General features: G+C 40.5%; 1 protein-coding gene across 1 annotated transcript; it reads left to right on the top strand.

Annotated features, from left to right (window-relative positions):
* Positions 1-509: 509 nt before the first annotated feature.
* On the top strand, positions 510-2,619 carry LOC147883350 (tubulin alpha-1 chain-like). Its single transcript, XM_087400107.1, has 4 exons — positions 510-727; positions 873-1,107; positions 1,232-1,602; positions 1,762-2,619. Exons 1-4 carry the CDS (start codon positions 635-637, stop codon positions 2,416-2,418), a joined length of 1,356 nt encoding a protein of 451 aa, XP_087256233.1. The 5' UTR covers positions 510-634; the 3' UTR covers positions 2,419-2,619.
* Positions 2,620-14,491: the final 11,872 nt, after the last annotated feature.

The raw sequence follows: 14,491 nt of genomic DNA, 5'->3' as shown, positions 1-14,491 counted from the left end.
TGTGTCCAGCGCGGCGTTAGGAGTGCATTCCCGCTCAACACTATATGAGCGGGAATGCTACATTCTGAGCGGCGCCTTGGGAGTGTGCGGGAACGTATTAGAGTCTACCTCTCAACCCACAGTGTTAGATTGATGGGACCTTGCCAATGGATCGTCGGCCTCTCCAGCACCTAGTCATCCAATTGAATCGCTAACGTTGAAGCTAATACTGATTGCCTCTGACGAAAGACAAGGATATATGTGAGCTAGCCCCGCAATACCCGACTCGAGAGAATGAAATCCCAGGCTGTGAGACAAGCAGCTTGGTCGACAATGGGAACGTATGCAGCGTAGGCGGTTTGTGGCGATCGAGTTGGCGCAGGAACGCGCTCTAAGAGTGCAAGGTGCCAAAAAGGCCGAGGGCCGGCGATATGGAGAGGAGCCGGCCGAGGGGATCTATCAAATGTGCATCGTCATGTTTGAAATGGAATCTATAAAAAGTTAGACAGGACAGCATCGTCATAGACAGCTTGCAAGCCTCCTTCAAACTTGAAGCTGTTGAACCTACGCAGGCCTCGGTGGGAACGTCTTCGTATACGTCCTTGATCCAGCCTCATCCTTCTTCGCCTTTGCTCTTTCAACCATCTTCATCATCATGAGAGAGTGCATCTCCGTCCATATCGGTCAAGCCGGCATCCAGGTCGGCAACGCCTGCTGGGAACTCTACTGCCTCGAGCATGGCATCCAGGTTAGCTGTCCTTCTTCATCGAATCCTCTGTTACAGCTTTGCTTGCATCTCGTCTCTCTTTCCTAGCATTGTAGATCTTCGACCATCTGTTTGAACCTCTGGACTTTTGAACGCCTTGATACGGTTGTTTCGCTTTTTCTGGCAGCCGGATGGCCAGATGCCAAGCGATAAGACTGTGGGCGGTGGCGACGACGCCTTCAACACCTTCTTCAGCGAGACCGGGGCTGGCAAGCATGTCCCGCGAGCTATTTTCCTAGATCTCGAGCCCACTGTGATCGACGAGGTTCGCACTGGCACGTACAGGCAGCTCTTCCATCCTGAGCAGCTCATCAGCGGCAAGGAGGATGCCGCAAACAACTTCGCCCGAGGCCACTATACCAGTAAGCCTACGACTGTGGATCTTCAGCTGTTCTGTGTGAAGATTTGTGGGCCTTTGTTGTGTCCTCTGTTGCGCAAGATTCGATCCAGAACGCGTTGATCTAACTCTTGCTTTCGATGTCGCAGTTGGAAAGGAGATTGTGGATCTCTGCCTTGACCGCATCAGGAAGCTAGCGGACAACTGCACTGGATTGCAGGGTTTCTTGGTCTTTCATGCGGTGGGAGGCGGCACTGGCTCCGGCCTTGCCAGTCTTCTTCTGGAGCGGCTCTCCGTGGACTATGGCAAGAAGTCGAAGCTGGGCTTTACCGTGTATCCTTCGCCTCAAGTATCCACATCAGTCGTGGAGCCTTACAACAGCGTGCTCTCTACCCATTCTTTGCTGGAGCACACCGATGTCGCCGTCCTGCTGGACAACGAGGCCATCTACGACATTTGCCGCCGATCGTTGGACATCGAGAGGCCTACTTACACGAATCTGAACCGGCTTGTCTCCCAGGTAAGTTTCGAAGAATGCATTGTGATCCCTTAACGGAGCGGTGGCTCGCTCTGAAGGATCAGCAGCCCTTTCTCGCCTGCATCATAGGTGATCAGCAATCAATCCCAGCTATGGTTCATCACGCAGATGCATAACTACGTCTCCTTCAATGGCGTGCAGGTGATCTCCTCCTTGACAGCATCCCTGCGCTTCGATGGTGCCCTGAACGTGGACGTAACTGAGTTCCAGACCAATCTGGTGCCCTACCCACGCATCCATTTCATGCTCTCCTCCTATGCTCCGGTCATCTCCGCCGCCAAGGCTTATCACGAGCAGCTCTCGGTGGCGGAGATCACCAACAGCGCCTTCGAGCCGTCGTCGATGATGGCCAAGTGCGATCCGAGGCAAGGCAAATACATGGCGTGCTGTCTGATGTACAGGGGGGACGTGGTGCCGAAGGATGTAAATGCAGCAGTGGGAACCATCAAGACGAAGAGAACGATACAGTTCGTGGACTGGTGTCCGACGGGGTTCAAGTGCGGTATAAATTATCAGCCACCGACGGTGGTGCCGGGAGGAGATCTAGCGAAGGTGCAGAGGGCAGTGTGCATGATCTCTAACTCCACGAGCGTAGCGGAGGTGTTCTCAAGGATTGATCATAAATTCGATCTAATGTATGCGAAACGCGCATTTGTGCATTGGTACGTGGGTGAGGGGATGGAGGAGGGAGAGTTCTCTGAAGCTCGCGAGGACCTCGCAGCTCTGGAGAAGGACTACGAAGAAGTTGGAGCTGAGTCTGCTGAAGGAAATGGTGAAGACGACAACGAAGAATACTGAGTCTCGACAAGGAATGGTGAAGACGACGACCTCAATACTGACCTCAACTTTCGCCACTTCGTTTTGAATTTTATATCCGAAAACTATTCCTTCTTCCCGTAGTCCAATATAAGGACTTGTTGTCTACTAGCTAATGTTTCATGCGATAATGCGCACAATGCTGCACGGCCGTGTAACCATCGATTGGAAGTTAATAGAAGACGAGCGTCTCGTCGTTTTTTTGAAGAGCGCATCAAATTCTGCATTTCACAAACTTATAGTCTCCTGCACATGGGCCTCCTGCAAATGCCTTCCATTCTGCCTCTTGCCATCGAAATCAGCTTGTCTGCAACCATTCGATCCGGTGAAGCTTCTTTCGTCGTCACTTGCTCAGCATCCGAACATCTGTTAATCTCGAACGACAAACATGTTGGAAGGGGGCCTGGCCTCCAAATTGTTATCTTTCCGAGGTCTCAAAACTACTCAGATCAAAGTCTTTTGTTTCGTGAAATTCGGATCATTGAGCACAAAAGATAAGTCTCAACCTCGATTCTTCATTGTACAATAAAAGCATGCCCATTCTTCATCGTCATACGCAGACTCTCTCTTCTTGCACACACGATCAAGTCTATCCAAACGAACATACGTTTTAGTTATTACTAGTGGAGATATGCCAAACTAATCAGGCTAATCAGGCTCCGTGGGAATGCTCTTCCAACATATAAATAATTAAGCTAGTCACACTAGTCAGGCAATGGTGTCTCAACATATAACGTCATCAACATAGTTAATGAACATTCAAAAGTTCGGTTTCAAGGTCTACCAATGGAAGACTAAATTTTGCTGTGGATCGACCATTTCAAAATATCATCAATGGAATAGAAACGCAAATGAAATTCACATGGTTTTGGAAGAAATTGCTACGACTTGGTTTGTGCAACTATTTCCCAAATGGAATCTATTTTGCCTAAAAATCCTAACCAAATTTTGTGCAATTTGAAGTTATTTGCACTTAAGAAATTATGCTTTCTTGATTGTTTCTTGGGAGTCACTCTCTCTCTCCCCCCATAGAGCTTCATCACAAACTCGTGAGAAGCAACGTCCTTAATTCTTTTTGCTTCTTATCTTAGAATATTTCTCATTCGCACCAAAATGTGGCAAAAAGAAAGTTTCCATCTCTCTCTCTCTCTCTCTCTCTCTCTCACACACACACACACACACACACACACTTGATTTGTGAAAAAGCACTCACCTTCTACTCACCATTATTGCTCACATAAGCATTCCAACGATCTTCGCTTAGGACTTGGCAAAGCTTTCTTTGAAAGAGCTAAGCTTTCAATCTCCTCAACAATCTATAATAGCTCGTTTTCTAGCCCCTTCTTTGCTTGTGTTGTAGTAACATTGAATGCAATGAGCCATCGTAACTCCACTCTTAAAGATTGTACATCCAATCCATTAGATGAACCCATTCTTGCATTCCACCATCTACCTATTGATCACAAATCTACTTAAGAGAGTGATACATGCAAGAACTAGGACAAGGTTCTCTTAGGGTTCTCTTTTAGCCTCCCCCACAGTTACATCTATTGTGTATGGCAAAGCATAAGGTCATCAAGGAGTATGAGTGTATGAGGAAAAGGGAGCAACGTAGAAAGCCAAACTAAGGACATCAATATTGCAACAAGGCAATTGTAAAGATCACAAGCATCAAAAAATTTATATGAAGTTTTAAGGTATTCTTACTTTGCAAGATAAGAAGGAAAACAATGAAACTTTCGTTAAACACTTGCAGCCATCATTCAAGTATAGAGCAATATCAATTGGGTAAAGCAACATGTTTCTCAAAAGGTCTAGCATCATGACGTTAATAAACAAATGCAAATAGTGAGACTCCTAACCTCAACGTTGTTGTAGCCTCTAAGATGTTAAACATTCATAGGAGAAAATTCCATGTTTCTAAAAGATGGATTGTTACCCCTATCAGCATGGCATTATAAGATGTGAGACAATTCAATCATTGAAGAAGTCAAAGAATTAGTTTTTTCCCTTTGGGATGAATATACCAAAGTGTCTCTAAACAAAATGGGGTTTTAGTAAGTGGATAGGGAGGAAATCGTACATTACTCATCCTATGAATCCTCTTGAAACTTCCTAGGTGAGCACTTTTCATGTAAGCAATGGTACTTCATTGTGCATTAGCCACTTATTTGTGTATTAGCTAGTTTTGGGTGGTTGGAATAGAAATGAACAACATACACAACTTGCATAGTGGCTTCCATCAGAAGGCTCATCAGTTAGTTATGTCTAGAAGCCTTTTCGATGTCCAGACACAAAGTTGATTTTCCTTAAATGGTTGGATATGTTTTAAAGCCTTTTACCAAAAAAAATTTTGATTCATTGAAACTGAAATCATTCACCTCAAGAACAAGATGAGATACAAAGTGTGGAACTCCATTGAATGCATTCCTCATGGCAAATGCAAATATTGTGATGTGATGGTGAAGCAATAGGTGGTCCAAATGAAATGAGGAAACACAACCTTGTTTCTATAAAATGGAGGAGATTTGAACATATTAATGGTGAAGGATCATACAAAAAAAGATGGCTACTATAGTACAAGAGCACTTAGCCAAGACAACTTATAGACCAAGACTAGGTGCAAAGAGCTGCACTGCAATAGAGACCTCAGGGTAGAAGAATAACTAGCCACATGCAAAGAGATATGGCTTCTTAGTATCATGCTGACACCAAGAGAACTAGTTTTGAGTCTATATCCCATTAGGGGAGAAATGGGGCAACATACTTTACAATTTCATGGCTAGTTGGTAAGGGAAGCAATTTACAATGTGCCCTCTAATTTTCCCCATGACTCACTTATCGTTGTAATATATAATTTTGAAATTTATTCATTTTAAGGAAAAAATGAGGTACAAAGTGCTCATTGATATAATAAGAAGATAGCAATTTCAGTGCATATCATATATAATGATCTACTTGATTCTTCTATGACTGATACCAGTCTACTTGGTAACTCACATGAGTTCAAGAAAGTGCAATGCATGTACCATTTCTACATTTTGGACAGTACAGAATATGACACCTTATTTGTTTAGTACGCTTTTCTATTGAAATCTCATTGCATTGGGAATGGTTAATCATGAATCACTTAATTTGTACAATAGCTATGCTGGTTGTAGCTAATCCCAAAAGCATGAGATAGTTGCAATTGTTCTTATCCAGTAAATCCTAAACTTAACATGGTCAAATAGTGCTAAAAAGTGGTTAATCAGTGCTAGAAAGGCACTAAAAAAGTTCTTAAAAGTGTTGGGAAAGTGTCCAAAAGCATTCAAATTGTACTAAAAAGTGGTCAAAAAAGATCCTACATTGTATAAAATCACCACATTGCTTCTAGATAATCTTGAATCACTTAATTTATACAATAATTGTGCTGGTTGAAAATAATCCTATAACGAACACACTGGTTATAGTTATGCTTACCCAATAAATCGATAATAAATCCTAAACTTGGCATGGTTAAATAGTGCTAAAAAGGGGTCAAACTGTTTTAGAAAAGCCCAAAAGAAATGCTACAAGTGTTTAAAAAAGTGCCCAAAAGTTCCCAACCAGTGCTAAGGCATGGTAAAAAAAGATCTTAAGTCCTCTTAAATCGTCTAAAACCACCTAGACTTAATCATGAATCACTTAACATGCACAACCACTGTGTTGGTAAAGATTCACCATTTGGCCATAGATAAATGAGAAAATCTAGCCATAGATAGAGAATAAAGGTATTTGTATCCGCGAGTAGTCCTTAGAAATACCACTATATATTATTTAAATCTCACATCCATCTTGTAATTCTATGCAATCTCATGTACAACACATTGAAATGAATCGAGTAGGCTATCTTGGGTCAATTGTATGACATCTCCATGCCTTCTTGTTCCAAATGGATAGATTCCTCTATTTCTTTACAAAAATTGTCCATGTGCATAGAGAATATGATCCACACATGAAGAAAAATCAAATTTCTTAAAATAAATATCATGTTGCCCACTTAAGTTTCACAAGCCTCTGACTCTAAATGTATCTTCATAGCTTGTGTAATGCATCATGTGAATTCTTCTTCTAGAATAAAATTCTTATAGTATCCCATAATAGCAAACTTGAAATCTTGAAAAAAAATGTGTGAGATTCACGACTTACATTAGTAGTAGCATGAGTTCTAGGAATCTCCTTTGCATCACCATCGCCTTGAAGTCACATATCACCTCTCCAACTTGCACATGCATGAATTTGTGTCTTTAGGTATGAAGAGTAAATGTCATATGTGCCCATTGTTCCCATGTCATCCTGCATGATGTTCCTAAAAGAAAAGCACAAGTGAACCTTTGCATAACACGATGGACATTCTAAAGTAAGAAATTCCATTGAAACACTAGGGAAACAACCTTGTATCTTGTATTCTCCTCTTTAAAGCATCTCCAGTTTGTTAAGATGCTTCTTTTCTTGCAAACAAAGATTAAGGAGATCATCTTGATCCTCTGACTATAAGTTCACATGGTAGTTGTTGAAGATCTCCTCAAATGGTGCCATCAATAGTCATAGAGCTAGATAGAGTATGGGAGGCCTTGATAGAAGGTAACATAGGGATGAGGAGAGATGAAAAAGATCATGCATTAGTAGGAGGGAGGAGAAGGAAGAGGAGGAGAAAGTGTGAGCATGAGGGAAGATGAGCATGCATGAGCAGGAGGGAGGAGAAGAAAAAGGAGGAGCAGCTGGGAGCCTGAGGCAAGAGGAACATGAATGAGCATGAGGGAGACTGAGGGAGGATGAGGAGTAGGGGATTGCAATATGAGGGAGGAGAAGAATGCATGAAAAGAGGGATGAGGACTCAGGAGCAAGGAACAGCATAAAAGCACACCAAAAGGGGGAGAGAGTAGGATGAGATAAAGGAGCATGTAGGAGGAGTGGGACGAGGAGGACGAGGAGGAGGAGGCAAGTGGGAAGATGGAGGAGGAGGAGAAATGTTCATGTATAAGAGGAGGAGTGAGCAAGAAGGAAGGAGGGAGGGAGGGAGGGAGGGAGGGAGGAGTGTCTTGGAAGGTGGGGGAGGGAGAGGGAATTCAAATTTTCAGTTTTAAAATTTTGACCTTGGAAGAGGTCCCCCCTCTTAGGTGTAAGAGGTGGGCTCAATTGTGACCTCAACCCACCTAGGTAGGGGGTATTAGGACTCCCTTAGATCTCACAATAAAGCATGCACTAGGCCTAATACATTCTTTATGAGGCCCTTTTGAGACCCCGATCTTCCCTAATGATTATAGAAATTTCCTAATACACTAATGCCATATCCAATGGAATAAGATGAAGATAAAAAGGGATTTACAAAGAAGATTGATATCTCCACACTCTAATGGATTATATATAGAATTCCATGAAAGCATAATGCAATCCAGGAGATCTACCATCGAGACCAAGTTGAGTGTTCTTTTCTTGTGCTAAAGTTCATCTAATGAAGATGTGGAAATTGTCTTTCCATGTGTTGAATTTGAGAAAAAATGCTGGTAGACATTGTCATATCCTTGTTAATGCTATTAATCATATGCAATGTCTTATAACCACTACCACATGGTAGATAATATCTGCATATGGTAGCTCCTAGTTATTATCTACTAGTTAGTACTTACATATGGTACTCCCTAGTTAGTATGTGGAAGTGTGTGTGGTCTACTCATTAGTACCAATCTATGGTATTTCCTACGTAGTGTTAAAAAATATTTAGTACTTTAATTCATACTTTTGATGGTAGGTTTATTTCTTTCACTTATTCAAAGTCCAAAATCCGCCGTGCAAAATTTAGTTGTCATTTGAATCGCTTAAGCCTTTTTTTGTGCGCAACTCAAAGGACCAGATCACATGTTGCTGTGAATACCATGTGCAAATTTTCTTTTTCAAAGATGCCTTGAGCTTGATGCACTCTCAAAACTTTGTCCTCCATTCAAGAATTTTCCAATGCAAATGCAAAGTCTATACAAGTGGTGACATAAGAAATGGCTGCTCTTCCTGATGTCATTACTCCTTTAAGACAAACTTAGCTCAGAGCTCTATAGTCTCTTACAAATAAAGAAAAAGGGAATGTGATTGTGTATTTTGGGAGATAGGGGTAGAGATGTGAATAGGGAGATTAAATGGAACTCTGGAGCTATTCCTAACATGTTTTGTGTGGCCACAACCCACAAGATCCAATAGGACTTGCAACCAGACACTTGTCATCCTTTTAATAGATGCATGCACATTAGAATAGATGTATTAACAAAGCACATGTAAAACCTTGGGATTTTCACACGTTGGTGCCATTGCCCCATAAAGAACCTATTGTAGATGAGGAAGATGCGTATGCATTTACAACTTTTGAATTTCATTATGATGTGTTAAGCCATTCTTACATGTTGGCAAAACTTTCACAGTCAACATTGAGACAAAAAATGCTAAGGGTGCATATTTTTACCAGATTAAATGCACTATAGAAAAGGATAAGTTTGATGAAGACTACATTGATAATTGGGAAAATGTCATTGAGAAGGGGCCTTATATAATCAAGGGATGATTCAACAAACAAATAGATCACTATTTCTTTAAGCTCTTTACAAACGAGATGACATTCCATAGGGTTTCACACCTTGTGCATAGCATCAATATATCCCAAAGTGAAGGAAAATGTTTTCAATCACTCTAAAGGCCTATGAGGGCATATACAACAGTGTGCCATTTGACTTTGACATGTAACTATCTATTCATTTGTGATTTTGATACCATTTGACTTAAGCCAAAGGAAATTTTTTTCAAAGATAATCCAAATAGATTTTCAAAATTGTCATTGAACACAAATCTAATACCTATAATGCAAAATGAAATGCTAATTAGTAACTTGCATATAATAAATAGATGCTCATTTCTATCATCACCCTGTCTACTAGAGGATGCATAATTGCCTTGCTGCAATTTTCCAATCATGATGTCATTTTGCAAGCTCCTCAACTACAAGAAAATATGAACAACTAGATGCCATCAATAACTTTCAAAAGTGTAGAGCACAAAACAAGAACATATATTTTCAAGGAATTAGATGGTACTAAACAAGTCACTATCTTTCATTTGGAGCATCGAACAAGAACATATATTAAGATTGCTTGTGGAAATAGTCAAGAATTATGTGCTATTAAACAAGTGCACTACCTTCCATTTGGAGTAACTAGGAAAGTCAATACATGGCATAGTTAGTAGTGCTAATTGGCATAGTCTGCAATACTAATTAGCATGCTCAACACTACAAATCAGCATAGTTGGTAGTTCTGGTTAGCATGGTCGAAAGTGCTAATTAGTATAGTCAATAGCACCTATACTATCCTCTTTGCACATCCATGTAGATATGCTCTCCAAAATGCAGATGACACAAACTGTGACAAATAATTGAAGAAGCTAGATTTAGCAAATATTTCAAGGTCAATCTACAAGAAGGGGTATCAAATTGAACCCTAGACAAATTATTTTTAGTATTATACCTTATAGTCCTACCTACCAATATGATTGATGAACTTGGAGTTAGCAATAGCTGTTAATATTCTATTATAGTCTATTAGTAGTCTTTTAACAGTTTGCAATATAGAAATCACACACAAAGAAAGACACACACATTTTGAAAGATACTAGAGTGTATGGAAAGAGATCAAGAGATTTAATTCTATTGCACTACTATACAATTATGTCCTACATACAAATGAGCCAGTATGATACTCATATGTCTCTTCCCTTCTGAGTTTTTCAGCCTTTTCTTCTCCTTCTCTTTAATGATGAAATCCAAACTTTCAATAGAGTCCTCTTCATCATTGAGCAGATCATGCTCAAACTAGGTTATGTTCGCCTAATGGTCCTAGCATTGAATCCAAATAGCCAACCATAGCTATACATGCTTTATCAAATACGATTGCATTTCTTAAGAATCCTATGGCTCAAACTTAGGAAATATGCACCATGTACTAAATGGATTCGGGTGAACCTTTTACAGATAATCACCCAAAATAATTGTGTTGGATGTGATTAAAACTTAAGTTCTTGTACCAATTCCATATTGCCTATAGGTCCTTGAAGAAATTGGTGTCTTTCCCAATGTTGAATTTTTACTGATGACATTTTTTCTTGAGCTGTTACATTTTCTCTTTATGGCAAGCAAAACTTGTGCAAATAATTTTCTTAACTTTATTGTTTGGAAAGTGCTCCAAACAAAAACTTTTAAAGTGAGTAAGATAGGAATCCTTTTTCCTAATATTCATAGTCCATCCCTTACACTCTTTGTTTAGTCATAATCCTACATAAGGTAGCTTTACACCACTGGATTTTCAACCAAGTGCAATGACCAATTATGTGAATCAACATTTCCTCTTGTATTAAGTGGATTAATTTTGCGGCACCTAACTCCATTTGTTGCCAACCATCCACTCAATAGATTTTTTGAATGTGCCAGCAACCCACTTGATTGTGATAGCCAAATTTGGGACCGGTAGGAGGGCATTTCGTAGGAAAATCAAGTGGGATTTGAGGATATTCACAAGATCGAGTGCATCGCTAGGATATTCATGAGATCAATTGAGTGGATGATTGGTAGCAACAGGGAGTCGATTGGATGGGAGCATGATCCATAACTTGAGAGTAGTTGAGTCAAATGTCAATAAGTTCACAAAAGGACCTCATTGGAGAGGTGGGAGAATGTTGGATATGATCCACTAGGAGGATCACAAAAAGTGCTAACCTAGGTGGCAAATAGATGGCTAATAAAGGGCAACAAAATTAGGTTGATCAACATAAGTTGCAAGCACACCTTTCCTCTCTTCCTATGCCTATAAGGATCCCCCTACCTCAATTCCTAAAAATCCTAATTCTATGGATCTAGGATGCAAACTCACTCTCTTGAATGATCACATTCCCTTGATGGATTTGTAAGAATTTTAAAAACTGGTGAGATGTCTAATTTTGTCTCACCAATACATGCCCTGTATCTCTTTTTCAATAGGGGCACTCAATACGTTCTCTCACTCTTCTCATGAAAAGCATTGTTGGAAAGCAAGCATGTGGATTCTCAAGTATTTGATGGGGATTGAGGACCACAACATGGATCAAGGATTATCTCCTAGTCCAGCAAAGAAGATGGTAGATATTTCTTTGATAAGGGTTCAGTACTGATCTACTCAAGACTCAAGTTGCATTATATAAGGTTGTTTGGCTTAGAAAATTGTTCCTTGTATCCTCCTATATGGCACCTTGAACTAGGATATTGTGTTGCACCAAACTACTCATTGAATGGATAACTGAGTCTCCCTAAAGAGTATTCTCTTATAGGCCCCAAGGGCCCCCAAATTGGCTGACCAAACAATCCTAGTAAACCTACCCATTCGGTCTATAATACCCAACTAGTTGGCTACTTGTTGGTTGATTGGCCTTGTTGGCCCTACCTATCCATGTGGCATCCAACCAATAGCCCAAGCATTTATAGTCCTAGATGGGGTCCTTACTAAACCCAATAATGGATTATAATACATGCAAACTAGCCGTATGTGACTGTACTTTTTATCTCCATACTAGACCTCATCCCAAACTACAAACACCTACAATACACCCATACATCCACCTTTACCTATTCGTACAATAGGCACCTACATTTTTATAGTTCTTACACTCCATGTGGTAGCTTTGTAACTAATCCAATGTTATCAACTCTCACAAAGCCACTTTATATTGTCCTTCATGCTCCTATAAGGCACATCTAGTTTCATACAAACTCTATCCTCTAGGGGAGTTGCAACCTACTAAGTACCTTTTGATTGTGATGCCTCACATGGTAGTCCATGTGTTGCCATGTGGCAGCCCTATTTCTTTAATTGCCCACATGATAGCCCATGTGTTGGCCCCTCTCGTACATCCCACATGACGTGCAACCTACCATGGTAGCCCTTGTTAGGACTACCCAAAATAATCAAAGAGGAAAATATAGCAGGCGTTTACTCTTGTATTCTTTCAAGGTTGATCTTCTTGGGAGATGGCTTATCAAAGCCCTTGTTTGGGCTACTCAAAAAAATAAAAGTTGGAAATACCCCTCCCCCTTTCCCCTTCTCTTGGGTGACCTCCCATTCTCCATTCTTAGGGTCTCATAACCAAGAAGGGAACCTCTAAGAATCTCTTAGCTTCATAATGTGGTTTCATAAGCATAGAGCTAGTAGAGCTTTTTTTAAGACACATGTGTCCTTGTTAAGCTGAGATGTGCTTTTCTAGTAAAGCAAACCTTTTAGCCTAAATGTTTAGCTCTAATCTATAACAAATGGATGTTCATGCTCAATTTTTCTACAAATATTTGTGAATCTATTTCCTTTTCCACAAGATAGTTTTGATAGCAAAGTAGTAGGATTCATCATTCAAATAAGTTATCTTTTGATGGGTGTAGACTTACACTAAAGTTAAGCAAAGGGGGAGAAATCCCTACATTGGTGGCCATCAAAGGGTCTATTGGGAATGGTCACCTCCATGGATGTTCTTGTTAGATATCAATGCTCCACTCTCGTGTAACTACGCAGGAACTAGCTAACTCTACTTATAAGCCCCCCATATGAGGAGAAGGCATCTGAGTAGCTCGGTTATCCAGTAGGTCCTAGTTTGGACACCAGATGGGGGCCATGTGTGGCCTGATGGCTGGACAGCTTCAGATAGAGTTGGCACACCGCCAACTAGGCTACATGCAAGTGCGGGAAGGTATCCCTTGACTGACCGCACTGAGGGTAGACGGAGCATTTCTTGGGGTAGCCCACTCTCAGGTTGCGGGGCCTGTTTGGAGCCTCAAATGATCCCGGATGGCTCTGGGCCAAACGGAGACCGTAGGATAGTTGCTCTATTTTGCGCACCGGTTCTATCATATGGTCGGTGGCCAATTTCAGGACCGACCCCCAGTTGACCATTTTGGGTGGACTGGGTCGGTCACCTAATTGAGCCTAATCGACTACGACTGGTGGCTATATAAGAGCAAGCCCGTGAAGCCCATTTTATCACTGGCTACAGCAACCCTAATTCCTTAACATCCAGCCTCCGTCTTCTACTGTTTCCAGCACGCCATCGAAGCTTCTTTCATTGGAGCGCATGGTTGGGAGGCAGCGCCATCTATTGTATCAATTCTATAGTAATCAAAATTTTTTATTCTCCATACTATCTTGTTTTCTCTCTTGCATACAAGATCCTGTTATCTGTTGAGCATAGACGTTGTATTATTTTCTTACAATTCTTATTGAAGGTATATATATATTAATATAGAATCTTGGAGAAAGTTTATTGAGATATTTTTTTTAGTTTCACAATATTGATAGCATATAACACAATTTTGTATATTTTCTTTTGAATTTTGAAGTAAAATATGTAAATCATGGTGAAACTTTCGAATTTTTCACATAAAAGTTTCAAATCTTGGCGAATGTTTCAAACATTTATTTTTATTAGGGCATACAAAATTTTGACACCAATAAAAAAAAATTATTGGGGAATACAAAATTTTGACATCAATAAAATTTTTTTGATTCTTAATGCAACAAACATGAAAAAATCATCCCTGGCCACCTCCCTATCTATGAGCCCCCAAATCAGGAGAGCATGGGGGAGGTGTACGAGGTTATTTAGATGCCATGTGGGTAGTGAGATTGAGCCTACCACATGGGTAGGTCTCAAAGGCTACCACATGGGCAGCACATGGGCTAACATCATGTGGTCAACAACAAAAGAAAAATAGGGAAACCACTGTTGGCCATGCAATACAATTATTAGTCATGTACCCTCAAGAAACACTATTATATCAAATATATAAAGTATAACCTCTCATTCTCAAATACATGTGTTTTAACTCATGCTATCTTGTTTATTCTTACAAAGAGCATAAATCATAGCTATGGACAAATACCACTTAGATATATAGTCATGGACTATGTCAGTAATAGAAGTCATATGCAAAGACTGAGTAGGGTAGTTATAAGCAACTATTGCTGAAGCGTGTGTGCTGGTAGTT

This window comes from Dipteris shenzhenensis, chromosome 28, assembly GCF_047967505.1.
Source record: "Dipteris shenzhenensis isolate YYH24624 ecotype China chromosome 28, Dip_SZ_1.0, whole genome shotgun sequence".
Classification (NCBI taxonomy): Eukaryota; Viridiplantae; Streptophyta; class Polypodiopsida; order Gleicheniales; family Dipteridaceae; genus Dipteris; species Dipteris shenzhenensis.
The sequence above is the reverse complement of the archived record's forward strand: the minus strand, read 5'-3'. Positions and strand labels throughout refer to the sequence as shown.